General features: G+C 43.1%; 1 protein-coding gene across 2 annotated transcripts in view; it reads left to right on the top strand.

The window, feature by feature from the left end:
* RABGAP1 (RAB GTPase activating protein 1) overlaps positions 1-26624 on the top strand; it is a 73727-nt gene that overhangs the window by 572 nt on the left and 46531 nt on the right. Inside the window, exons 2-14 of one of the 2 annotated variants that reach the window (XM_077306881.1) lie at positions 4336-4526; positions 5586-5786; positions 8214-8451; positions 8954-9158; positions 10211-10385; positions 11390-11547; positions 14454-14564; positions 14943-15009; positions 16804-16906; positions 17891-18060; positions 21723-21897; positions 23498-23591; positions 23975-24125. In XM_077306881.1, coding sequence (XP_077162996.1) covers positions 5637-5786; positions 8214-8451; positions 8954-9158; positions 10211-10385; positions 11390-11547; positions 14454-14564; positions 14943-15009; positions 16804-16906; positions 17891-18060; positions 21723-21897; positions 23498-23591; positions 23975-24125 — 1797 coding nt within the window. In that variant the 5' untranslated portion in view covers positions 4336-4526; positions 5586-5636. The remainder of the gene's footprint in view (positions 1-4335; positions 4527-5585; positions 5787-8213; positions 8452-8953; positions 9159-10210; positions 10386-11389; positions 11548-14453; positions 14565-14942; positions 15010-16803; positions 16907-17890; positions 18061-21722; positions 21898-23497; positions 23592-23974; positions 24126-26624) is intronic. The other variant, XM_077306882.1, reaches the window with a different exon arrangement.

The raw sequence follows: 26624 nt of genomic DNA, 5'->3' as shown, positions 1-26624 counted from the left end.
TTCAGCAAATTGCTTTGTAAGGTGGTTATTTATGAAGTCGGAGGGAACACATTCATTGGCTGGAGGTGAAAAGCAGCTTGCTGTTGGAGATTCGCAGCAGGTTTGGCATCAAAGAGCATTGCTGTGTGATGGAAACCGGAGAAGCTTCAAGTCTGAGTCTGTATATTGTAAAAGCATCTGTGTCCACCTGGTTCTGTGAATGCATTAGCTGTGGGGGAGGGGGAGTGTCATGGGCAAAGTAAACCCTGCTTGTTTGAGATTCTGTTTCGCACCACTGGTGGCCCGATCAGAATTTAACTGTGAAAAGAAATTTTTCTGACCTAAGCAACAGGAATACTGTGAAGACTCTCCTTTTTTATGTGAAGTCTCTCATGTATTTGGCATGTTTTCTTGAATAAGTATAGAGAGAATCAGAGCAAAAATGTGGTTAACTGATATGTGTTTTGATACTTGGAAAAATGACTTGGTGTTCATACTTTCATTTGTTTTGTTGGCATTGGTAATTATTAGGTCTGGGTTTTAACTTCTTTAATAATAGGCAGTATGTGCTGGAGGTAGCTTGGGTGCTAAGCAGAATAACTATCTACCTAATTTGGTTCCACAGTGAAGTCAAGACTTAGCTGATATGTACAAAGTAGTAGGTTATTCACAGTTACTGTTAAACTAAATCCCACTGAGTTCCCAGACATTAAATATGTCCCATTAAAACCAATTTCTTAGCTGTGGCCCCATTGTGCTTGCATATTATTTTCACTGGCTTGAAAAACCTTCCCTTTTCTTTTGTATTGGTGTTTTTTAAAAATTCAGCAAATGGGTAATGAAATCTAAAGTATGTAGATACTTCAACATGGTTTCAAGAGGGAAATGATGGGGTGGACTATTTTATGAGGAAATTATTAGGAGACTACATTGCTGATCAAATATGTATTGACTTGATTCATGAGGACATTGAGTGGCATGAAATTTTATATACTGATCTGCCTGTATTTGAAGGCCTGTGAGTTGTGCAGAAGAGTAACTGGTATCTGGAGAATATTTCTGTTTTCCCATTCCATGCCCAGAGAGTTTTTAGTGGTGTGTTAAATGAACCTCTTGCATTAATGTTTTAAAACAGACACTACAATATTTTCAGTTTGAATCAGAAGAAGAAGAGTTGGTTCTTATATGCGGCTTTTCCCTACCCGAAGGAGGCTCAAAGCGGCTTACAGTCACCTTCCCATTCCTCTCCCCACAACAGACACCCTGTGGGGTGGGTGAGGCTGAGAAAGTGCTGATATCACTGCTTGGTCAGAACAGTTTTATCAGTGCCGTGGCAAGCCCAAGGTCACCCAGCTGGTTGCATGTGGGGGAGCGCAGAATTGAACCTGGCATGCCAGATTAGAAGTCCACACTCCTAACCACTACACCAAACTGGCTCAGTTGTAGGGATTTGGAAGTGGAAAATGCTTTTATCCTTTACATGAGCCTGGGGGCCTTCCTGCTTTTCGATCTGTTCCAAGTCCAACTCTGGAGAAGAGTATTGGTCATGTGGAGGGACTAGTAAGCAAAATTGGCTAATGCCAGTGATTTTTTACGATCCTTTAGTTAAATTCTGATCCACAATCCTTTTAGAACCCTGCGTTTTTTAGGTTTTGCAGCTTAGTAGTGGTGCCACTCTAACCTGTGTAAACAGCTCCAGCACAGTTTTGTTTCCAACTATTAGATCATTATATAGCTGCAGACTTATTGTCATATTTTTACAAGTCCTGACCCCCTTCAGCAGTCCATCTATTGTTTATGTTCCATGTGAACTACCCTGAGCCTCAGAGGAGGGCAACACACAAATATAATAAATAAATAAATACTGTCTCCCATCTTAAAAAAACAAACAACCCCCCATCCAGTGCTATTTCTCTTCATCCACCTTCTCTATTTGTAATAATTTTCCTAAGTTATTCAGGTGGATAGTTTTGGTTCAGTCTACAATGAATTTTTAGCTTTTCATTGGTACCGGAAACATGCCTTTAAAAGATTGCTAAAATTGGGGAGGGGGTGCTGTTGTCTTGTGCAGTTCATGACACTCTTGAGACCATCTGGGTTTCCTGGATCACTTGTTTCTGAGCAATATGTTTCATAAAAGATGAAAAAGAGCCCTCTAGAAGCCAGTGGATCAATAATCATTAAGCGGTTACATTAGTCTGAATGCCGAAATGTGTATTCGGTTTTCTTTTGTTTGTTGAGTGATTTCATTTTCTCTCCTGAGGCATTGGAGCTTGTCATTTCCTCTTTCAAAGTGACTTGCAAAGGTTCTGCATGCCATTTTAAACACCAGTCGTGTTTTTATGGCTTCTTGACCTGAGAGCAGATCCTCTTCCTTGTCCAGCAAGAAATGTTCATGCGTCAGTTGCTAAAGTGATTGGGCAATTGCAAAAAAGTAAACATGAACTGATTAGGAAGGTGGATTGAAAATTGTTTCTGCAAGCCACACTCCAGTGCTTGCTGCCTCAGACAAAAATGGTTGCTGTTACTCTTGTGCTGCGTTATTTACATTTGAGGTTAAACACTGTGCAGGACCAGGCCTTGTCATTGTTCTTGTGAAGCAGTGAATTTATATTGTGGAAGCCAACGATGCTGCAGATAGCTTCGTCAACATTTGCACTTAGAGCTGGCTTGTCCCCAGAGCTTAATGTTTTTCGTATCAGCTCAGAAAACTGATCTGAGGGCAGCTTAGCCAGATCACACACTTTTCTCTAGAGTCTTACTATCCATCAGAAACAGCGGTGTGACTGGCTGCTGAGACAGAAGCTTGTCCAAGGTCAGCTCAGTGTTGCTGATCAAAGCCAAGGCTTCTGGTCTCGATGTTTATTGCATGGACGCTCACATGGGGGAGGAAGCATTGTGATGCCTTCTGAAATGTAGAGAATGCTATAATTAGACCTCAAAGCCAGTACCAAAGTATTTGGTTTTTACTCTGCTTTCGTGATTGCTGAAATTAGAAAATCTGGAGTGGGAGGAAATAAAAAACCTGAAAAGCAGGGGCCTTTGGCCAGGGTGCGGCTTCGTATACTTGTCTGACTGCTTCTCCCTGGTCACTGTTTGCTATGAACCAGCTGGTACTTTGAGGTCTCCATATGAGTTGGGTGGAATTGTAAGCTTTAACAGTTTAAAATAATTTGACTGCAACCAATGCAGTGGTGGAAATCCTAAATTTCTTCCTTATTTATTGCTTTGTTGTGCATATGTATGTGATTTTAAAATGATCATGAAACAAGGCAGGGAAGAAATTTTTCCTCTCAGACTCACTCGCTTTAAGCTGTACACATTTAAAAGATAGATAAGTTGGGTAGCTGTGTTGGTCTGTAGTGGCACAACAAAACAATATCAGAGTCCAGTAGCAACTTAGTCTGAGGAAGAGTGCTTGCACTTGAAAGCTCAACCCTTGAATATATTTTTGTTGGTCTTAAAGGTGCCACTGGACTCTGATTTTGTTTTGTTGCACATTTAAAAGAGTAATGCTAATCAAAGAGAGGTGTGGGTTTGAAGGCAGTTATCCTAACCTTGAACTAAGGCCTTGGAAATTGTCTTGAGATGCAACCTATTAGTTTAACTTGTTTTGTATTTGTATTAGCTGGAAGTGAAGAATTAATAACTAGGGAAGGGTCAGGAGAGTAAGTGTTCTGTATAGTTCCTGGATCCTCCCCGTGATTGGTAGGAGCAGAATACATCATAGTGTATAGAGACCCAGTGTGGTGTAATGGTTAAAAGTGGCAGCCTCTTATCTGGAGAACTGGGTTTAATTCTCCGCTCCTCCACATGTACTCATCTGGGTGATCATGGACTAGTCATGGTTCTCGTTCAACTGTTCCCACAGAGCAGTTCTCTTAGAGTTCTCACTTCCCCACCAATCTCATCCCCTGTTGTGGGAAGAAGAAGGGAATGGTGATTGTAAGTTGCTCTTTTTCTTCTGTTCAGCTTGCTGAGCTAGAGTATTGCAGGGTTTGTGAATTCATGTGTAATAGGTATGGGTAAATGAAGCCTGCATTCTGCAAGCATGGCTACATATTCGTGGCTACTAGCAGATCTCTTCATTCCATTCTGATCCATCTGGCAAAGGATCTCCGAGGAGTCAGCATTCCATTCTGGATATGTCATTGTTTGCTCTATATTGAAATGAAAACTGCTAATGTGAATTAAACTTTATGTTCCATGTTTTGAACATTAGATATTAAAATGCCTCCTTTTCAGACAGCTCTATTAACTGGTTTGTCTTGAGACTTGTGCACTAGATTTTAATCCATAATAAGCTCCCTTGATTTTAAGAAAGGTGGTAATATTGTTTTCTCCTCTGCCTTGTAGCAACTCTGCAGGTTTTCAGACTGAGAAAGGGTTTTTAACACCTGCTTCCAGAGAAAAATGGATAAATGGAGATGGCAGAAAATTGGCCTGGGACTGAGCCATGGCATTCCCCAGGCACATAGTCTTATATTGTGTCTGTGCTAAACTTCATCTTTCTGGATCTTCTGAACATAACTTAACTATTTGGAATGGTATGTGAGCCCCTCTCCCCGTTTGAGGGTGCATATAAAGTTCCACTTTCATAGTTCTAAGGTAACCAGGGTGCCTTAGAGACTAACTCTGTACCAAATTTCAGAGTCCTAGAAGTAACTGCAGGGAAAAGGCTGGCCACTTCTTGTTCCTGGATGATGGAACCAAGAGTTTATGCTACTCAGTACAGGAAGTCAAGGCAAAGTGGTTCTGTGAGCAAGTCCTTTATGAGCAAGAATCATCTATCCAAAGCTGGCCCTTGGATATAGGTCCCTGTCTACTTGAGTGGAATGGTGGAAATTCTGTGCAGCTCAGGATCTGAGGGGGTGCTGTTCTCTTCCCATCCCCCTGCCTTCTTTTTCCTTTCTGCATGCTTTTCTTCTCCCACCTCTGAATCCTTGACTAAACTGGTAGCAGTCTGGGGGAGGGGGGTGTCAGAAAGTAGCCTAGCTATGAGCAAGTTCAGTTTCTTTTGGCTTAGAATCATCATTATTTCTCCTTCAGAACTGTGTCCAAAGGCAACTGGGGCATGTAGTTCATTAAAGTTGCTTTGAGAAGATAAAACTGGAACCACTGAATGTGCCTGAGTTTTGGTGCTGTAATCCAAGTAGAGGAAGGATCCTGCAGGTTACTTTGTCTACCCAGAACAAGTCTATAATGATATAGTGCACTTAAAAAGCGAAGCAGGCTAGCCCATGCCCTGTCTGCAACCTCAAATGCCTTCTAAGGCTCTAAAGATTAGCCATTTGAGACAACTGGGCTCAATACAGTTCTGTGAAGCCTGCCTTTTGTGAAGAAAGTGGCAATAGCCATGTGTCAGAACTGTTAGTTCACAGTTCTAGCTCCTGGGATCTTTCACTCTTTTCAGGGCGGGTGTCCAAGAAAACTACTTGCAGATTCTGTCCCTAAACTGCAAGGCCATTTCCAGGAAGAACATTGCCCTACTTTTTACTGCTGGTGTATCATAGCAGTGAGCTTGGAAGCATTCGTAGTCACTAGTTTCTGGCTGCAGCTTTGATATAAATATACATATTTTTATTTTTACTGTTTCTGTTTTTCAGGTGTTTGTAATCCAAGCCCATTCATGAGCCGAACGTCCTTTTTATTAAGTCATGGATGACAAGGCCTCTGTTGGGAAAATCAGTGTGTCTTCAGACTCGGTATCCACTCTTAACAGCGAAGATTTTGTCTTAATTTCCAGGCAAGGGGATGAAACACCATCCACCAATAATGGTAGCGATGATGAAAAAACAGGACTAAAGGTAAGAGACGGGGAACCTGTAACCCAACCTGAATGGTGTGTGTAAGGAAGGGTGAGATTTGGGATCAATACAAGCCATTATTATAAGGGCGGAAGTGGCAAGTTGTTTTTGTTGGACATATTTTTGAGCATTGATTTAGCCCTTCAGTTGACTGATAACCTTGCTTAATCAATTTAAACTTACAGCCCAAATAATTAGGTATAAAACACTGTCTGCCAACTAGTAAGAAGGAGCAACCTGTAAGGAATTGTGACAGCATTGAGCTTGATGTAAACTTGGAATGGAGCAAAGAGAGTACAACTCCTGTAACCAAGGCCCAGATGTTTCCTGTTTCTCAGTTTACTTCTATGCTGTATTGCAAATAGCAAACTCCTTCCAAATATATCCCATGCCCCATTAAAGAAGTAGAAGCTTGGCTTGACTCCATTCTCCAGCAGCCTTTTAAGAAACAATTCTAGGTCAAAGCAATTACGAAACAAAACTGCCTTGCTTCCTTATCCAGATCTCAAAAGTAGGGCTAATTTGGCTTCAGCATACTATGTGGACCATGTCAATAGCAATGAGCCTTTTCCCACTCATTTTAGCTGTCGTGATTTGAGAGTGTATATTGTATCTTGATAACCTTCTGGATGGTCAGTGAAAACTTGTGTGCCTAAATTTTGGTCTGAATGACCGTAAATTATTGAATTGAACTGTGTGCCTAAGGTTGGGCTTCAGTTGGCTTGGATCTTCCTGTTGAAACTCTTCTGTTCTCAGCCTTTTCACCTAAATGGAATGAGTTGGCTATTCCTTTTCAACAGGAGCAAGTCACTTGTTGAACTTAAAGAAGTGGTGCACTCTAGCATGCAACCAATAGTGCAGTGTGGAATCTGTCAAACAAGAATTGAACCCGGATCATAATCTTTGCCGTGCACTGATTTTAACTGCCTCTGATAATAATGGGACAATCACTGCCTTATCCTAAGGATTAATCATTCAGAAAAAGACTGAATTATTTACCTTTTCAAAATCGTGATATCAGAGTTTTGCATTGACCAAGCACGGCAGTTCTGAGGCAGTGCTATAGAGCAGGGGTAGTCAACCTGTGGTCCTCCAGATGTCCATGGACTACAATTCCCATGAGCCCCTGCCAGTGGGAATTGTAGTCCGTGAACATCTGGAGGACCACAGGTTGACTACCCCTGCTATAGAGAGCTGGTTACAATGTTTCTCCAAACCTATACTGCATCCTGGAGCCCTCTGGTTGTAAACAACATATGATCTTGCATTGTACAGAATCAGATATTGGCCTTTCTAAGCCAGAATGGCTGCTCTGACTGGCAGCTGCTGTTTATGCACTCAGGTAATGAATTGAGAATTGACTCTTTCTCAGAAGACCAGTACCTAATCACACTGATTCATGCTCTAGTAATCACATTGCCATATATATGTCATGCACTCCATGAGTATTCAGAATCTGTAGTTGGTTCGTGTACTGTTGCTGGATTGTTGGATGAATAGATGGCTCATATCATGCCTAGATTTAAGCCAACTTGGTATAATGGTTAAGAGCGGCGGCTTCTAATCTGGCCAGCCGGGTTTGATTCCCCACTTCTCCGCGTGCATCCATCTGAGTGACCTTGGGCTAGTCATAGTTCTGATAGAGCTGTTCTCACAGTCTTGTCAGAGTTCTCTCAGCCCTACCTACCTCACAGGGTGCCTGTTGTGGGGAGAGAAAAGGAAGGTGATTGTAAGCTGCTTTGAGACTCCTTCTGGTAATGAAAAGCAGAGTATAACTCTCCTTCTTCCTTTTCTTGCATTTGTCCATGTATATTTGATCCTGGACAGACTACATATTATTGTGCTATTTCTGGTTCTCAAGAGCATAGGACTATTACTGGATGTAATATTGCAAGATGGGATGTCAGGGGACTGGCGTTTTCTTAAATCAGTAGACTTGTAATGGCAGTTGGGTAGTAAAAAGCTGTCTTCTGAAGGCGTGATGTTAACAGTATGCCTTTAGGAAAGGGGTTGACAGCTTTTAATAATTAAAGGGTCAAATTATGTCAACATTTGGGAGAAGAGATCAACAAAGAGCCAGTGTAAGAGAATACATTTCTATAGATGAAAATATACTGTAATTTGGCATGCTTGTGTGATGGCCATTGCAACTTTTGATGTTAAACTCTTTGGATCTTTACAGTAGGAAGAATAAAAGGTATTAGTATTTACATGAACATTTTTTAATACCATCCAACATGATGAACTGTGTCACCTGCAAATGCAACACAGACAGTTGTGAGTGAGGGGAGGTGAATGTATGTGATGAATGTGGGTTGCTTTTGTCATTAATGTTTGGCTACTGACTTTAAGACTGTGGGTACCAGGTAGATCTCAACCAGATGTTTGTTTGCCCTTCCTTTGCATAACTTACATTTGTTCACTTAGATCATAGGGAATGGGAGTGAGCAGCAGCTGCAGAAGGAGCTTGAAGACGTCCTAATGGATCCCCCCATAGAAGAACAGTCCAATGACCAGGAACACGAGGTGGACTCTCCCCAGGCCGATGGAGAGGGAGAAGAGCCAGTCCTCCTTGAGGCCTCGGCATCCTCCACCATTAACCCTGTATCCATGGCAGGACTGCAAAAACCTGACATGAACCTTCCAGTGAAACACACCCAGGGAGGTGAGTGGTTTTTTGAGGGAGTGGGGAAGGCAGGCCCATGGTGGATACATCCAGGCTACAACTCCCTAAATCATTTGAGCTTTGTTCAGATACAAAAGAGAGTTCTGGCAGGCTTTGTTGCTAACCCTTGTTCTCAGATGCTGCATGACCTCTGGTTGTATATGAGAAGGGCAAAGAGCTCAGTGAACAGGAACATGAGGTTTCATTTGGCATTGCTCATATGCTTTTAGCCTCCTGTTCATAGTACGAGGACTAGACACGTGATTTGTTTAAACATGATGGTTGAGGGCACTGAATTCTGCACTCATTGGGTCTCATATGTTCATGGTTCTATGTCACAAAGCAATGGATTTCAGAAATCTTAGAGAATCTTGAGCAGTTTCCAACTCCCCATAGCCTTGTTGTCTCGTGACACTTGCTGTTTTCAGAGCTTTTCCAAGAATGATTGTGTTTTCTGAACCGCTGACTACAGTCTGATCTCACTCTTCCATTTGTCTTGCAGAGTCTGAGGATTCAAGTCCTTTTACACCAGTGGCTGATGAGGACAGTGTAGTCTTCAGCAAGCTTACTTACTTAGGCTGTGCCTCAGTCAATGCCCCCAGGAGTGAGGTAGAGGCCCTGAGAATGATGTCCATCTTGCGGAGCCAGTGCCAGATTTCTGTGGCTGTGACCCTTTCAGTGCCCAATGTGTCTGAAGGAACTGTGAGGTACCTGTCTTCTGGGAGGAGAGGGGAAGGGTGCATTTGATATTTTAAAAGCAGCATACCAGAAGTTTAAGTGCCACTTGATCTGGTTATTACCCATAGTGCGATTTTCTGACGTTTACTTCCTGTGATAAGAGATAAATTATGGCTTGCGATTTAATAGTTACTCAGTCATTTGTCCCATGAGTTAGATGAGCCAGGTCACCTGAAGATGAAAAAAAAAAGTGCCAAACAAGTTAGATTGGAGGTGAATGTGGCATGGTGGAGCATCTCTGCAGAGAGGACTTTCCCCATGTATAGTCACGCACCTGCTCTTTGAATATGGGAGCAGACGGAAGTGCTTCTAGTGCAGCTTTCAACTGATTCTTATCGGTGCTGGATCATTAAGCTATTCTTACTGATAAGGGGCTTTGAGGTCTTTGGTTTCAGAAGGAACATCAGGAACATCCTTTAACTTGGAGGGCTTGCAGTTTTATGTCTTGGTTCTGAATGATTTGCTAGCTCTGCCATGCCAAACCTTCAGACCTTGCCAGCAAAGAGAATATAACACCACTTTAAATAATGCAGACTCTTGCTGGATCAAGCCTCACATCTGAAAGTCTTCTGCATAGTAGGTAAGAAGACATAAGCCTGATGCAGAATGCAGCTCAGTTGTAGCTGGAGGCTTCTGTTGAGTACTCCTGTACAAAAGAGGAAATATGGACAGCCACCTGCCAACCAGTAAATTATTGCAGTATGTTTGTGTCTATATATAGCAACTTGGTAAGCTCGTCTGCATCATTCTGCCAAGTGATGAGGGTTTCCTAGATTCCCCATATTCCTTGTTCAGTACTGAAGTATAGGAATGTTCTTCTCCTTTGGCAGAGTGAGCAAGGAACTCCCCATCTCAGATTTTTGTCAAAAATTCATCTGTACCAAACTGAGGGCAGAAAGCATTGGATCTGAAGAAACTTTCTATCTTACTGTTTAAAAAAAACAACCTTCCTTCTAGTGTTTCTGAATGCTAAAGAAATTCAATTATCTCTGGTGCTTATTTTTCCCTCCTTTCCCCCCAGGCTGCTTGAACCTCCGACAAACACTGAAATCGCCAACTACCCCATTTACAAGATCCTCTTTTGTGTGCGAGGGCATGATGGGACTCCAGAAAGCGACTGCTTTGCTTTCACTGAAAGCCATTACAACTCAGAGCTCTTCAGAATTCATGTCTTTCGGTGTGAAATCCAAGAAGCTGTAAGTTGAACACTTTCTGGGAAGCGTTATGGGCACATCCTCTTGTGGAAGTTTAATGCTGCTGACAGTTGTTATCTACAGCTTCCGATTACTTGGGCTGAGAACTGAGCGCCAGTATCGGCAGTAGAATGCCTGTTTTATGTTTGTTCGGTGTGAAGCTTATTCTGCTTTCCATTGCTTAAGCCAGCAGCATTGCTGAGAAGGATTTAGGGGATTCTGTCCTGGGAGACAAAAGTAATGTACTACAGTGATGGGGTGCAAACTGACATTTGGGACCAGAAACTGTCACTGCTGCTGGGAGACCTCTTTGCTCTATTGAGTTTGGACCATCAAATTCCTGGTGTAAGGTCCTGACTGGTCTAGATAGGTTTCTTTGGGCAGGGAGGTGGGGAACACAGCTAAACTACTAAAGTACCAGAAGCTTGAGAGGAACTAGTTACATTCACTTTCCAAGAGAACAAAATTCCAGAGGATGAGAATTGACACTTCTATTTCATGTGTTTTCTATTCATTACTTGTCTTGGTCTAGTATTGGGTTCTTTCAGCAGCTGACAAAGGAAAAGTTAAACTGTAATACAAAATGATAAAATAGGAAAATGAAATAAACCCCGACAAATTATGCTAATCATAAAATCACCAGAGCTGAAATAGCCAGAACTAGATGGCCAGTGTGTAAAATCTTTTCCATATGGGAAGACAGTAGCCAACTTCCTAAAGGTCTTTGAAGAGTAAAAGCTGGAAGGGACTTTCCTAGGGAGGGAAGTCTCAGAGGAAGATGGTATAATGGAAGACAACGCCCTCTTCCTCAGCTGCCATTCTGGTGCTGCAGCGTCTCCCCAGTGCATGACAGGGCATAAATTTGGCGGGCAGGCAGGCAGCTGTGAATTTTATCTACTGAGCACTGTGTTTAGTTATTCTCTCTAACTTGCTCACTTACACACATGCACTCTTTCAGCGGCTTTGTACCTGTCTGTTAATCTCTCTCTGGTTCTCTGTGTCTTCAGGTGAGTAGAATCCTGTACAGTTTTGCCACTGCCTTCCGCCGCTCTGCCAAACAGACTCCACTTTCAGCCCCTGTAGCCCTACAGACACCGGACAGTGACATTTTCACTTTCTCTGTCTCTCTGGAAATAAAGGAAGATGACGGGAAAGGCTATTTCAGGTATAGTGTCTTATTTCCCTTTTCTTCAGCTAAAACTTAATTATCCAAAGCCTGCAATAAAGCACATATGGTATTTAAGGCTTACTTTATTTTTGTTCTGGATTTTATAGTTTGAATGTGTTTTTTATTTGCCAGCTAGAAGTATACTAAGAGTGCTGGAAATTTCTGGTTGCCGTTAGAAAGCAGCAGCTCAAAAATCACAGCGGAGTTGTTTCGTATGCACATGCAAGCTGGCCTTCGGTGGCCATTTGTGAAACTTCCTGCTTCCTAAGTTCAGATAATTGTGCCAACTAAAGGCTTTCTGTTAACTAAATGGATACCTTGTGGTAAAGAAAGTACTGTTCTTTTGTGTTAAGCGTACAGGAGTGAAAGTCAGTGTAGTGTAGTGATGAGAGTGGATAGGACTGGAGATGGTTTTAGACATCCCCCCATTGGCCATGAATCTCCCAGAGTGACCTCAGACCATTTGTATACAGTGGAAGAGGGGAGAACCATGTAAGCTTTCCGGAGCTCCTTGGAGGAAAAGCATAATAAGAAAGGTGACAGTTTTGCTTTTGGGGTTTTTTTCCCAAAAGGATTCATGTGGTAGATATTTGTCTTGTGCCTGTGGGGTCTGTGTTGTTTTGCGAGCATAGGCTGCTGAGTCATAGTCCAGAAAATGGGGTGGAAATGGCATTCTTTGCCATTTTCCCCAGAGACCTCTTATATTCTGGCTTTCCTTTTGTGGGTTTCCATGTCTTAATACAGTGGTGCCCCCTTGTGTCAAACTGAACAATAACAGCTCAATGTAAATAAAGTTTATTGAAAGCCATGACTTTGCTGTCCATTTACTCAAAGCAATTGGATGCCATGGCCATTACTTATTCACATGACCTTTATGAGGAAGTCCAGGCCAAGAGCTGTAAGATAGTGGGTAGTGCATCTGCTTTGTAGGTAGAAGACCCATGGTTCAGTGTCCAAAATGTCTTCCGTTTAAAGCAGTGGTCCCCAACCTTTTTATCACCGTGGACCGGCCAACACTTGATAATTTTACTGAGGCTGGGGGGGGGGTAGTTTTTTGCTGAGAGACATCGCCGCTGCCTGAGCCCCTGCTCCACTTGCCTTCCCACCGGCACCCCTGACTTCACGCCACCCTCAGGGGGGCACTGCCAGCAGCAGCTGCGCAGTGCCACGCCGAGGGGTAGTCCCAGCCATGGCGACCACTGAAGAGCACCAAAAGTGAGCTGGCAGCAGAGTGGCAGGGCAGCCCTCGAGGCAGCAGCCAGGGAGGAGGACGCGGAGGAGCCGCAGCTCAGTACCGACTGATCCACGGACCGGTACTGGTCCACGGACCGGGGGTTGGGAACCACTAATTTAAAGGATCTCTAGAAGCAGGGCTGGGGAAGACTCCAATCTGGGCCTCTGGGGAGCTTCTGCCTGCTGGACTAATATTAGTAGGTTAGTTGGACAGATCATCTGACTCAGTTCAAGGCAGCTTCCTCTCTCTTAATTGTTCCCATTTTAGAGATGAGGAATCAAGGCTTATAATAGTGACCTGACCCTTGAACCCAACCACCCTAGTGCAAACCCAGTTTTCTGCCCAGCAGAAATTTACTTTTACTTTTAACTGATGTTCATTGATTTCAGAATGCAGTAGGCACTTGAGTCCACTCTCCACAGATACGGTGCTGTGACATCCAGGCATGAATTCTACTGATTCCTTCTCTGTCCACCTCCCCTCCCCAGAATTTATAGTATTCTCCTAATTTCTGAGTTGCCTTTATCAGAGAGTGGTGTGCTTGCCTAGCACTCTTAGAACCGCAGACTATGCTGGCAGCTGACCACAGCTACAGTAGTGTTTTTTCTTCTGAAATGTCTCAAAATTTTAAAATTATTCAAACAAATTTTATTTGAGTAATTTTGCTACGTCTGTACAGCTGCTGACATTTTTTGTCTCAGTAAATAGCTCCCTGCACATTATCCCACCCTGATGTGTGCCTTTGTAGTCTAGGTGTGCAAAACATCCCTGTTTCTGCCCAAGTCTGTCCTTTACAGGAATCTCAGGTTGTCACTGGTGACCAGAAATTATCCCCAGGTGACCAAAAATGGCTCATCCTGGCAAGTCAGTGTTGAGTGGAATATCTTGATTTGCAGGACATTGTGAATTTAGTTCTTTAAATTAACCTTCTCTCCTGGCTGTCAAATGTGGTCTGTTAAATACTGATTGAAGTGTGGTGGTTTTCCTGGCCAGTAGTACATACTTATTTCCCCCTTGAGTTTTTTTAACCATTACAATTCCAGAACTAATTTTGAAAGCTGTGTTGAATGAAGTGGAAGATTAGATATTTTTTTCCACAAAGATTTTAAAATACATACAAGACTTGCAGACTTGCTTCTGCACCCCCCCATTCCTTTTATTCAGTTCTCATTTTTTCCATGATAATCTCATTGTTCTGAGTTATTGGACTTTTTGAAGAGGGAAGTCCTTCACTGCTCGAGGTCTTTTCTGAACTAGATTGACCAGTGGTCTGAGGAAAAAAGCAGCTTGAGTCAGCAATGAGATACATCTTTTGGAGCCATTGCGCCATTCCAGAGAGCATTAAAATGAAGTCCAAGTAGTTCCCAAATATTTATTTTACATAGGCTCTCAGCTGCTTATAGCTCATTTAAATCAGGATTCAGAATTGTCTGGATGCGGAGTAGGCTGCTTGTATACCATCTTGTTCCCAGCTGTAGTCCTGAGGGTCCTTTAGATATCCCTGTCATCTCTCCTACATTGAAATGTATTCCTGATTTTTGACTTAGAGTCACAGAGAGAGGATATTATGTGGGAAAACTGCACTTTGTACACTGATCCTGTTCTTTATGTTTGAACGGCATCAGATACATGACTCCTCTGAATGTTTTCATCTCCTGTTATATGACAGTGCCGTTCCCAAAGACAAGGACAGGCAATGCTTTAAACTGCGCCAAGGAATTGACAAGAAAATTGTCATCTACGTGCAGCAGACGACCAACAAAGAACTGGCTATTGAAAGGTAAGGCAGGGTTCATGAAAGTGCGACTGTCAGAGGTACAACCAAGGACTGGCAATCCTGTCGTCTTGAACTAGCGGGACAATGTTGGATATAGAAAAGCTTAATGAGAGCCAGCTTGGTGTAGTGGTTAAAAGTGGTGGCCTCTAATCTGGAAAACTGGGTTTGTTTCCCCACTCCTCCATATGTAGCTAGCTAGTGTCCTTGGACCAGTCACTGTTCTCAGAGCTCTCTCAGCCTTACCTACCTCACAAAGTGACCGTTGTGGGAAGAGGAAGGGTAGGCGATCATAAGCTGTTTTATGACTCCTACAGGTAGTAAAAAGCGGGGTACAGAACTCCAGCTTTTCTTCTTAACAGAATTGGACTTATTTTTTAACAGATGTTTTGGCCTCCTCCTAAGTCCTGGGAAGGATGTACAAAGCGGGGACATGCACTTATTGGACCTGGTAAGGAGTACTTTTGTTCATGGGATCATTAAGGGTGGAGCCTAATCTTTATATTTAATTCTGATCTGATAGTGGCACCAGAGTGAGGATCAAAACATCTGCACAGAGGGTCCATGTAGAGGTAAGGGGGATTTTTCTGCCAATCCCCCGGTTTGTTGACAAATCTACAAATCTCAGAGCTCTCTCAGCCTTACCTAACTCACAAAGTGACTGTTGTGGGAAGAAGAAGGGTAGGCGATCATAAGCTTTTTTGGGGGGTTTTATGGACCCCGAAGAGCCTCTTGTGGCGCAGAGTGATAAGGCAGCCGTCTGAAAGCTTTGCCCATGAGGTTGGGAGTTCAATCCCAGCAGCCGGCTCAAGGTTGACTCAGCCTTCCATCCTTCCGAGGTCGGTAAAATGAGTACCCAGCTTGCTGGGGGGTAAACGGTCATGACTGGGGAAGGCACTGGCAAACCACCCCGTATTGAGTCTGCCATGAAAACTCTGGAGGGCGTCACCCCAAGGGTCAGACATGACTCGGTGCTTGCACAGGGGATACCTTTACCTTATGAACCCCGAAGTAAAGATGTGGCATCTTGTGTGTTTTAGTTGTGAGGTTTGCACAGAGTGCTGACTGAAATCTTCTCACCCTGCTGTGGTGAGAAAACAGTGGCGGTTGGAGGAAAATGATACCACAGCGGCAGGGTGGTGATGGATAGGTGATGGGAACAGTTATGTACTGGAGAAGAGTAAGTAATGGCAGCATGATGGGGAAAGGACAAGGAGGCAAGCGAAGGGAGGAGGGAGAAAAGGAAGCAACAGAGTTTGAAACTAGCAATCCCAATGAGCTGAACAGAAGGGTGACTTTTGGAGGGCACATTTTCTGTCTGGAGCTTCTGCCAAACTTGTGATGAGAAGAGGTTAGAGGGGAACGCATGTCTCAGCCCCACCTCACCTGCTCAATAGGCTAGTGCAACAGCAAGAGCCTTGGTTTGCAAAACATTTCTGCTCCAAGCTTTCTGCTGCCACTGGGAAGCAGGCAGGTTCAGAAGGGAAGAAGAGGTGGGGACAGGAATAGAGGAAGTGTGGGTCAGTGCAAGTATAGCATTTTCCTTCCCCCATGAATTTCTCATGTGTTTCCGCTTGTAAAATGCACAGGTGCTTTTCCTAACACATTAAAATGCATTCTCTAACTATGTGTGCAAGCCAGCCTGCTGTAGTAGAGCACCAGATCTGGGGGACCCTGGTACAAATCTCCACTCTGGCGAGTAAGGTTGTTGGATGACCCTGGCCCAGTCACACACACTCAGCATCGCATACCCCTCTGGGTTGTTGTGAGGATAAAATTAAGAAGGGGAGCACATTGTTAAGCCACTTTAGGTCTTTGTTGGGGAGGAGAAAAATGAATAAGACAAAGTAAATAACATTTTGAGAATTGTTCTGTTCTTCCAAGGAGCTCAGGGGGGTTCATGTGAGTATGAAGCCAGACTAAAGTTCATAGTCATCTCTACAAAATGCTGCTCCTGGGCAAAAGGGGACCCTGACGGGTGTCATCAAGGGGTCTGCAGCAGGAAGGCAGGATCAGCAGAAATCACCAGTTCAAATCCAGCCCATAGTCTCCCCTCATATTTTATTCTCACATCAGCCCTGTGAGTTAGGGCTGGTTAAGCTGTGAGAGTGTATGAGTGGGCCCAAGGTCAGCTTCATCGCCAGATAGGGATTTGAACTTGAGTCTCCATAGTCTGACATGCCAACTGGTAGAGCACTTTTTAAAAAGTACAGTCTTTATTTTGATGTGCCCTGTTTGTGTCTAGGAATCCATGGGCAAAAGCTCTGACGGGAAGTCTTATGTTATCACTGGGAGCTGGAACCTAAAATCTCCACATTTCCAGATGGTTAATGAAGAAACCCCCAAAGGTTTGTGGTTAAGAGTCTGTTGGTTGGGGGTAGATTGTCTGCAATGCACGGGGTGTTTAGAGGTATGTTGTGGAGCATTTGAAAGCAAAATGGGTGCTTTCTAAAGGGAGGCAGGTGCTGGGTGCTCAAGGGGAAGGTATGCATTATTAATATAAGCTGCTCACTCAGAAGAAATTGAGACACTGATGTCAGGTTGAATGTCTAGAAATCCCCATCACTACCAAGTTTCCCCTCCAGGATTCTAGAACTTTTCAGAAGCTTTAGCAGATTAACTCCCCAATCTCTGCTCTTTTTCCTTTTTCCCAGTCTCGAACTAAAATATGGGGTTATATTTCTTCTGTAAACCTGGAGAAAGGCCTCTCAAATGTGTAGAAACCCTTCCCATGTTTTCCACAAACATGCCCTTTTTTTACGATTAATAAGGACAATGACTGTCCAGGTTATTATTAGTGATAGGGGGAGAAACCTGTGGTTCAGTGGCAGAGTATATATTTTGTATGCCGGGAGCGGGACAGGGACGCTTAGCAGATATTGAGAAAGACCTTTTTGTACCTGAGGCATTGGAGAGCTGCTGCTATCGTCAGAATAGACAGTACTGACCTAGCTGGATCAATAATATGACTCACCATAAAGCAGCATATGTTCTCAGTCATTTTTATCCTGCTCTCTGCAAGGAGCTCATAGCTGTGTGCCACTCATTCCTCATCCGTTTTATTCCCCCAAGAGCCCTATGAGGTAGGTTAGTGTTTCAAGGTCATCCAGTAAGCTTTATTGCGAAGCAGAGAACTGAGGGAAATGCAGTACCTGCTATGCTGTTGACAAGAAGTAAATGTGAACTATATAACTCAAATACTATTGTGTATGCTGATATAATCACCCCCAGCCTTAGGCATAAGGTAAGCTTTTCTGTTGAATGAAATTACTGAGCAAACAGCTAGAGGAAACTTTTTTATCTTGTGTGTTTCTCTCTCTCTCTCTCTCTAGACAAAGTGCTGTTCCTGACCACAGCTGTAGATTTGGTGATCACTGAGGTTCAGGAGCCTGTCCGGTTCCTGCTGGAGACCAAAGTGCGTGTGTGCCCTCCCAATGAGAGGCTCTTCTGGCCTTTCAGCAAACGGAGCTCCACTGAGAACTTCTTCCTAAAGCTGAAACAGGTATTGCTGGGCTGTGGCTTCCAACAAGGACACATCCCTGGGTAGTTCTCCAATTCTTCCATGGCTAATGTTGGCCTCTGAATTTTTCTCGGACCTCTATGAAAAGTGGAATAGGCAGCTGTTGAACTGGGCACACGTTTTGAGGATGTGCCTCTGCAAGGGTGCTTCCTTTCCTTTCTTCTACTTGGGATAATTGGAAGGGGTGCATTTGAGCTTTACTGCAACTCTGAAATGGGCAGAACTCCTTCCTGCTTGGGAGTTCTTAGCAGAATTACTACATGCACCTGTTTTATGAAATGATGAATAACTAATGTAGTCATTTTAGGGACCTGTAACTGCCCCCCCCTCCCCCACTATACACATCTCACTAAACCTAACAGTTTATAAAAATTGTTTTTAAAATCAGTTCAAAACTAATTCAGAAGCATTAAAGTCAGTAAAAGTAAGGAATAATGCCTTAAAGAAGAAATAAATTAACTATTCTCACACACTCCCTCCATAGTCATCAAATAACAACTCACAAAAAGCACAGAAGAACATCAAATTCATAAATTTAAGTGGGAGGCAACTTTAGGAATAATTTCAGAGTAACTGGTTACAGAGTGAAACAGGATGCAACTAGGCTCACTGGTCTGATCCAGCAGGCCCCTTCTTATGTTCTGTGAGCTTGAGTTGTATTCAGTTGTAGTCAGCGAGTAACTTTGTTGATGGAATCACTATAATGTTAAATGGGCTTGCCTCTTGGATTTTTGATGTAACTGCACAGTTGGGCTACCCACAAACATGTCTGCTTAGAGAATTCTTTAGGTATGTGCAATAAAATGACACTCAGGGGTAGTCAAACTGTGGCCCTCCAGATGTCCATGGACTACAATTCCCAGGAGCCCCCTGCCAGCATTTGCTCCACTGAGTTTGACTACCCCTGCTCTAAACTAACCAAAAGAAAAAAGCCCTCCAATGTGTTCTGGTGAACTCTGAACATGTTCCAGCAGGCATAAAATGTTGGGAGTCACTATGTGATATTGAAAGCAAAAAGAGAAGAGGGGGCGGGGGGAAATCGGCCTGCTCATGCTCCCTGATAGCTTACCGTTTCGGGGAGGGGAAACATCCAAACTGTTCAGTTGAAAGATAGTCCCGCATAAAACTCATTGCAGCCATCCAACTTGAATGTTGCCTAGATCATGCTTTTCAAGGAAGGGCCAGTTAGCAGTGCAGAAGTCTTGAATTTGGTCCCTACCCTTTCTAATTGAAAGGTGCCTTAAGGAACATTCTGTAGCATGAAAACCTGGAAAGTCAGTGCCAGCCTATTCTCTACCCTATAAACGCTTGTGTCGGTGGGCCACCATGTGCGACACTACTGTTTTTGAAAGATGCTTTGGCAATTCTTTCATTTTTTACTGAAGCCTGCAAAGAGTCTTCCTGTGTAGAAATGCTGGTTCTGCTAGTAGTGCTGAGGGGGTCTACCATTGCTTGTGAGTTTATGTGAAGCTGTGTTCATCTGCTTTGGCCACTCTCTTTGCATCTGTGTGCATCTTAGACTTGGAGTTTGAAGAGGTAGACTCTTCGCTGTAACAGGGCAGCATCTCTCTGTACCCCTCATGGGCCTCTAATTGGATAGTGATCCCCCCAGAGGCAAGAGGAAGATGGCTATTGTGCACTTGAGATTCTCTGACTTGCTAGAGGAGGGGAGAAGTTTCCAAGATCATTGCCTCCTTATTTGAGAGGCAAAATGTAGAGAGAGGCTAAACAATTGGTTCTGTTAGCTATAAATATTTTCCTGCTGGAAGCACAAGCTTGTTAACTTGAGGAAGTTTATCTTGCTGAGCTAAGTTTGTCTCCTTTGTCTTGCCAGCTTTGCTTTCATTATGCGACCCTTTTATCTCATTCGCCCTTGATTTGCTCTGTCGGCCCTGACCCGACTTCTTCTAGGGTCAGATTCATTTGGTGGCTGCCTCTGTTTCAGCGTCTCTCATTCTGAAATGCTGTTGAAGAGGCTTTACCTCATAATCTCCAAAGGGAAGCAGGGTTCTACAGACACACAAGCCCATTAAAAAAAGCCAAACAAATAACACAAATTGCAAATGATTCCAGGTGGCTTATCTCCACTTACTAGTGGTGTTGTGGAGGAGTGTGGTAGAAATGGAACACTCTTTCTAGCTTGTGTTAAGCCCAAAGATAATATTTAATTTGAAAGTATTTCTGCGTGGAAAATGTTGTGATATGGGTAAGGCAAGAACTTCCATCAGAAAAGTTTCAGGCTCTACAACAAGCCTTCACAGTCTCTTATAAGTTGTTTTTCTGCCTTTTGTTATGTTCCCTTCCTCTTTCCATCCTTCTCTGTCTCAGCTGCTTAAATATGGAGCATTCATGGCTATTCCGAGTGCTCGTGAGAAAGCTTTCTATAGTGGAATTTGGAAAAGTGGAGCCACTTCTGTGAGGGGCAGGAGGTGCTGGGATGAGGGAGGCTGCAGGCTGGAAGACAGAATGAGAAGGGAGGGTCAAGAGGATGGGTGGAGAAGAAAAGGGAACCTAAAGGCTAGCTGACTGTATGAAAGGGGGATTAGAGTTGGGGAATAGGAAAAAAACAATGAGCATGAATATTGGGAAAGAGGGACCAAAGAAAAAGCAGATTGCTGGCAAGAAGAAGAGAAGGACAGGCACTTTGGGCTAATGGGCTGATGGCGCATCAATGTCAAGGAGGCACAGGGGGAGGCAGCTTATACTGAGTTAACCTGCTAAATAATTTGCTACCTTGATTAAGAGAGGAGTCAGGATCCCATCTTGAGTTGAAACCATCTTGATCATTGCAAAGAAGCCTTGTGTGTGTCACTCTGGTTGGTTTCCTTCCAAGAATTGTGACCTCACATATTTGGGGATGGTGGCTTCAAAGCCCCCCAGTCTATGTCAGTTTTTGCTATTATTGCATGCTTAGTCAGTGAACCAGAGAACGAAACCAAAATGGTAATACTTTCCCTTCTCCAAGGCAACGTTTTGGATTACTTTTTACCTACGCTAGACAAAACGATTCTGTAATGGTATTGCCAAGAAAATGCACTGGTACATATTGGTCTAGTTTGAATGAAAGTTGTGTGTGCTTTTGGTTGTCCAGTTTTAATTTGAATTTATTGTTGATCTTAAAGCCAAAGCCATAACAATCATGCAAACAAAGCTTTAAAACAGTCAAATGAAAAAATATATACATATATGTCACAGTGATCACAGCAAGAAAATTGCAAGTGCAGAATAAAATTAATGAAGTGGAATAAACAAATTATACACCAGTGGTTCTCCAGTTACTCAGCACGGAGTTCCAGTTAGTATCTTCACTTTTATACTCCTGCCCTTTTAAGAGGAAGAGAGAGCTTTTGCAGCTGAGTTCTGGACCTGAACTTTGCCACAGAGTTAGCGCTGTAGCTATAAGACATCTCCTAGCCAGAGTGACAGTGTATGAGTTTTTAAGCACATCCTTCCAGAAACGTTTCAAGATGGTCAAACTGCCATCACTCTGGAAAATGGGAAGAACAATCAGAATTCCTTACTTCCATCATGCCTCTTTACAATGAATAATCCCCCTCCCCCAGTGTAGAGGGAAGGAGCTTGTGAATCTTTCTGTCAACGTTTCCACATCATTTCAACCCAAGCATTCATTATGTGCTCTTTAGATAAAGCAGAAGGACAGAAAGAGCAGCACAGACACACTCTACGAAGTCGTGTCTTTGGAAAGTGAGTCAGAAAGAGAGAGAAGAAAAACCACAGCCAGTCCAGCACTCCGTTTGCCGCCATCTGGATCCCAAGGCTCCATGATCCCGTCTCCTCCAGAGGATGATGAGGAGGAAGGTAAGTAGGGACTGACTACAGCTTGGTAGGCCGTGAAGGGGACGGGGAGCAGAACAGGCAACTTCTCAGGACTGAGAATGGACAGGATTAGAGCATCAGCTAAAATTTCTGCTGCAAGGAAACTTAAAAGGTTGTTTCACACAAAGATGAAAACCAATGGCACTTTGTGTGCCTTTCTTAGTGCTTGTGCCCTCTGCGGAATATAGCGCCATTTGCCTCCTCTTCCTGTTATAATAGCTGTTCCAAAATGTTTAAAATTCTGTGAAACCCAAACGTGTTTGGATGAAGTTTTTAATGTATATACAAGTTTATTGAATAACTGGATTATTTGCAGAGACCCCTTGTGGGGAGCCAGGCCCTGTTGCTCAGAATGGTCTGTGGCAAGTTCTGCTGCCACTGGGCTGGGCTGGCAGCAGTGGGGAGGGGACTGATTTGATTTGGGTCTTGCCGTTTTTTTGAAACTCAGTGAAGAGATGGTTTGCAGAATTTCTCTTGAGCACAAAGCTTGTTTCCCCATCCCCCACCTCATCTGACACATCATGTGAGTGGTTTAACTTTTGGGGCTAGTGGGGGGCTTGATTCCTGATGTTCTGTTCGTGGGTATAATATTTGCACAGAGAAACATAACCCAAGGTAAAGGTAAAGGTATCCCCTGTGCAAGCACCGGGTCATGTCTGACCCTTGGGGTGACGCCCTCCAGCGTTTTCATGGCAGACTCAATACGGGGTGGTTTGCCAGTGCCTTCCCCAGTCATTACCGTTTACCCCCCAGCACCAAGCTGGGTACTCATTTTACCGACCTCGGAAGGATGGAAGGCTGAGTCAACCTTGAGCCGGCTGCTGGGATCGAACTCCCAGCCTCATGGGCAGACAGCTTCAGAGAGCATTTCTGCTGCCCTACCACCCTGCGCCACAAGAGGCTCTTATTGGTAAGGAAAGGATGCTCAGAGATAACCCAAGAGAAGCTGCCAAAGGAGGGCTTTGCCCAAGGAGGGAAAGAGCAGTTGCGCTGCTGCCAACTCCAGTGTGAGGTACCACAGGGTGTGATTCTTTCTCCGATATTTATTTTCCCAGAAGAGGAAAGGTGACTGGATTGGGTGCAACTGAGAGCTGCACCCATTATCAGGAACTTGGGAGTGATCCTTGATACCTCCCTTACAATGAAGGCACCGATCGCTAGAGTAGCGTGGTGTGTGGTTTTCCACCTATGCTAAGCGAAGCTTACTAGTGCCCTCCCCCTGGAACACCTGGCCATAGTGATCCATGTGGCAGTCACCTCCAGACTGGACTACTGTAACTTTCTCTAAACAGGCCTTCCCTTGATTTTGATCCAGATATTATATGTTTTTATGTTAACTGTGTGTTAAGCCTCTAATGTCCTGTCCCCCCCACCCCAAGCCTGCTGTGCATGGGGGGGGGGGTGGCCTAAAAAATCAAATAAATAAATGGATGTTCTCTAAGGGCCTACGGCCATACTACCCTGAACACGCCCAATCTCGTCTGATCTCGGAAGCTAAGCAGGGTCGGGCCTGGTTACTACTTGGTTGTTCTCTCCTTCAGTCTCTTCCTCTCCTCTCCTTGACTGGTTTGTCTTTTTGCAGATAATGATGAGCCTCTTTTGAGTGGCTCAGGAGATGTTTCCAAAGAGTGTGCCGAAAAAATCCTTGAGACGTGGGGAGAGCTACTGTCCAAATGGTAAGTAGCCCTTCCCTTTCCATCTGAAAAGCAACCTCTGAGCATCCTTTCCTTACCAATAAACAGAGATTCCTTTTTTACAGTCATCTAGCCAATATCATCTAGCCAATCCAACGCTTTCACAGAACTCCAGGCATCTCCCATTCCCCTCTCCCTCCATTCAGGCATCCTCATCTTGTTTGCAGCTGCTTGGTGGCCCATTCAAAGGTGTTATTATACTTAAATCCCCAGCCTCCTTCTGCTACATTAGAATGAGATGGGGGAGACCAGATGCGGCTTTGGACCCACGCTTAAGATGGGAAGTGCTGGGAAAGATCACCAGTTCCTCTGCCCTTGTTGTCCTGCTTGCCTTATGTAAAGTGCATTTCTCTCCTCCTTCTCAGGCATTTGAATTTGAGTGTGCGACCAAAAACCCTGTCTGCATTGGTGAGAAGTGGAGTTCCTGAAGCATTAAGAGGGGAGGTTTGGCAGCTGCTTGCAGGGTGTCACAACAACGACCATCTGGTGGAGAAGTACCGGATTCTCATAACAAAGGTAGGCCAATAGGTTTGTTTGTGTGTGCTTTATAACTATTGATTCATTACATAAAAAATTGCTGCAGATCATATTTAGGGTGTTTTTGTTGTTGTTGTTTTTGCCAACAGTGGCTTTTAGCTTGCATCATTCCCCCACTGTAAACTTAACAGTGAAATTGAGTCCAATGTGAAGCAATGATAACAATAATTTCAGTTATTGTCCCTTTCTGGATTGTAACTCCCTTGGTCACTCAGGGTGCAGAGAGAAATCTTTCCCAGCTTTAGTTTGGAAAAAGAGAGAAATCTTTCCCAGCTTTAGTTTGGCGTTAGGGGGTAAAGTCTTTGCTCGAGCTCATCCTTCCTGCCATGCTGTTTCTCTGTGTTTATCATGTACCCCAGACCTTGACAGATTTTCTTTGGCTCTATGAGCCCACCCAGAGATTTAGGAGCTGAATTCGCTTTTTAACCTTCAGGATTTCAAATTTGTAATAACCATATTTTCTAATTGCTACTACAGCACTAATCATAACCTCTTTGCAGTTGCTTGTAGTTTTATTAGAGCTGTGACAAGTGTTATGTATAAATAAATATAGGGATAACAACCCTAACTTCTACCCAATTTCTTTTAATTCCATTATTGCTTTTAATTTAATTGAATGTTGGAGTCAGTATAGAAAGCAGTTGATTAAGACATGAGTTCATCCACCAACATTGAGTGGTGTGGTTTACATATAATCCGTCAAGGACAAGATCTTTGTTCATATATATTTGACCATTCAAAAAAAGAATTCTAATGTGAAATGATAAATAGGCTTTGTGCTTGTGCTGAGAAATGCTACAATAAAATAATTTTTGAAAGTATTAGGTACAATGGTTAACATTTCTGAGTTCACCTGGGAATTGTTGAGCCCTCCTTTACCACAGGTATTCAGTCATGAAACTCCTCCAAAAATGTTACTTCTTGTGTAAGCAATGTCTACATTATTTTAATTTACTGATGGAAAATTTCAAGATGAAATACCATTTCTGCCAATTCATTCCCCTGACAGTTGTAAATTACTGTGTGGGTTTTTTGTTGTTCTGTGAGCTGCTATTTTAAAGTTTTGATTAAATGCAGGACCAGTGCTCACCTTCTTCTGTGCGTATATATCTGTTAGTAATACTTTGATAGTTCATTATTCCTTTTATCTAATTTGAATTAAACGACTATTTATACTGCTATTTATACTGTAGTACTAGGCAGTACAAGCTATACAAGGGCCACGTGGCTCACAAAGGCCTATATAGTTCTGATAAGATGACAAAATGCATAGATTAACCAATGGAATTCTCAGATACAACATGTAGTGCTGGCTACTAGCTTTAGGTGGCCTTGGTGGAAAAAGGAAGGATCACGTTCACAAGGTATTATTTCATTAACAACTGTTAGACATCTTAGCTAAACATCCATGTTGAGCAACAATGAGCCTCTGAATGTCAGATTTTTTTTGGGGGGGGGGAGAGAAACACAAAGAATGCTGTTTTCATGGTCCTCCTGAGCTTTCCAGAGGTAACCTGCATTTGGAAACAGAACTGGAGTAGCGTGCCATCTTATCTGATCCAGTATAAGACTCGTATGAGCTTGATGGCTGAATGCCTTAGGCTTCCTATCCCCTGAAGAACCCTGCCATTCTTTTCAGCACACTAATTTTATTTATTTCATCTGTTAATGTTAATAAATATCTGAAATAAAAGCTGACCTTTTTATTGGTAAAAGTATTGGTAAAAGTCTGCTCATCAAATGTTACTAGTCAGCAAAAGGAGAGTTCTGTGGTGTATTGAATTGTATTTACAATATATTTTTCTACTGTGTCAACTTCTGGCAGCTCAGGGCTGTTCATTTTTGTTGTTTCCCCATGATAAAATTCATCAAATGATAAGTTTATGTGCAGTGGTACTTTCCACAGAATTGATTGGTGGAGAATTATTTGGTTAGTCTGATTTCGCAGTAAAGCAGGTCAGCATAATGGAACAGTGATGGGATTATTGATCTGGGTTGAGATGGGGAATGATTCAGTGTAGTTTGGTAGACATTTCAGCATAACTCAGAGGAATAACTAACTATTGAGGAGATGGTCATAATCTCTCCGCTGCTTTTTCCTTGTGTGTGCTAAAATTGATGGTAACATTCCAACAGATCACGTGTGTCTTTTCCCACCCCATTTTTTCATTTTGTGTATATCTCATCAGTGTATACCTGACTTTGCTTGTTGGATCAAAACTGTAAAGCCGTAGTACGTTAAGAGTTCAGAAATGCAGGATGCTATTTATTTATTTATATTTATTTATATACCGCCCTCCCCTGAGGCTTAAGGCAGTTTACATGGAACTGGAGAAAAAAGGACAAATAACATGATAAATTGAATAATAGCAATATGGTCATAATTGAAGAACAATAAAATAGAACAAACATTATTATTATCTTATTATTATTAATAGTGGTATACCGCCACTCCCATGTTCACATGGTGAGAACATC

The sequence above is a fragment of the Paroedura picta genome, chromosome 12 (assembly GCF_049243985.1).
Source record: "Paroedura picta isolate Pp20150507F chromosome 12, Ppicta_v3.0, whole genome shotgun sequence".
NCBI lineage: Eukaryota > Metazoa > Chordata > Lepidosauria > Squamata > Gekkonidae > Paroedura > Paroedura picta.
Note: the sequence above shows the minus strand (reverse complement) of the source record. Positions and strands in the feature narration are given on the sequence as shown.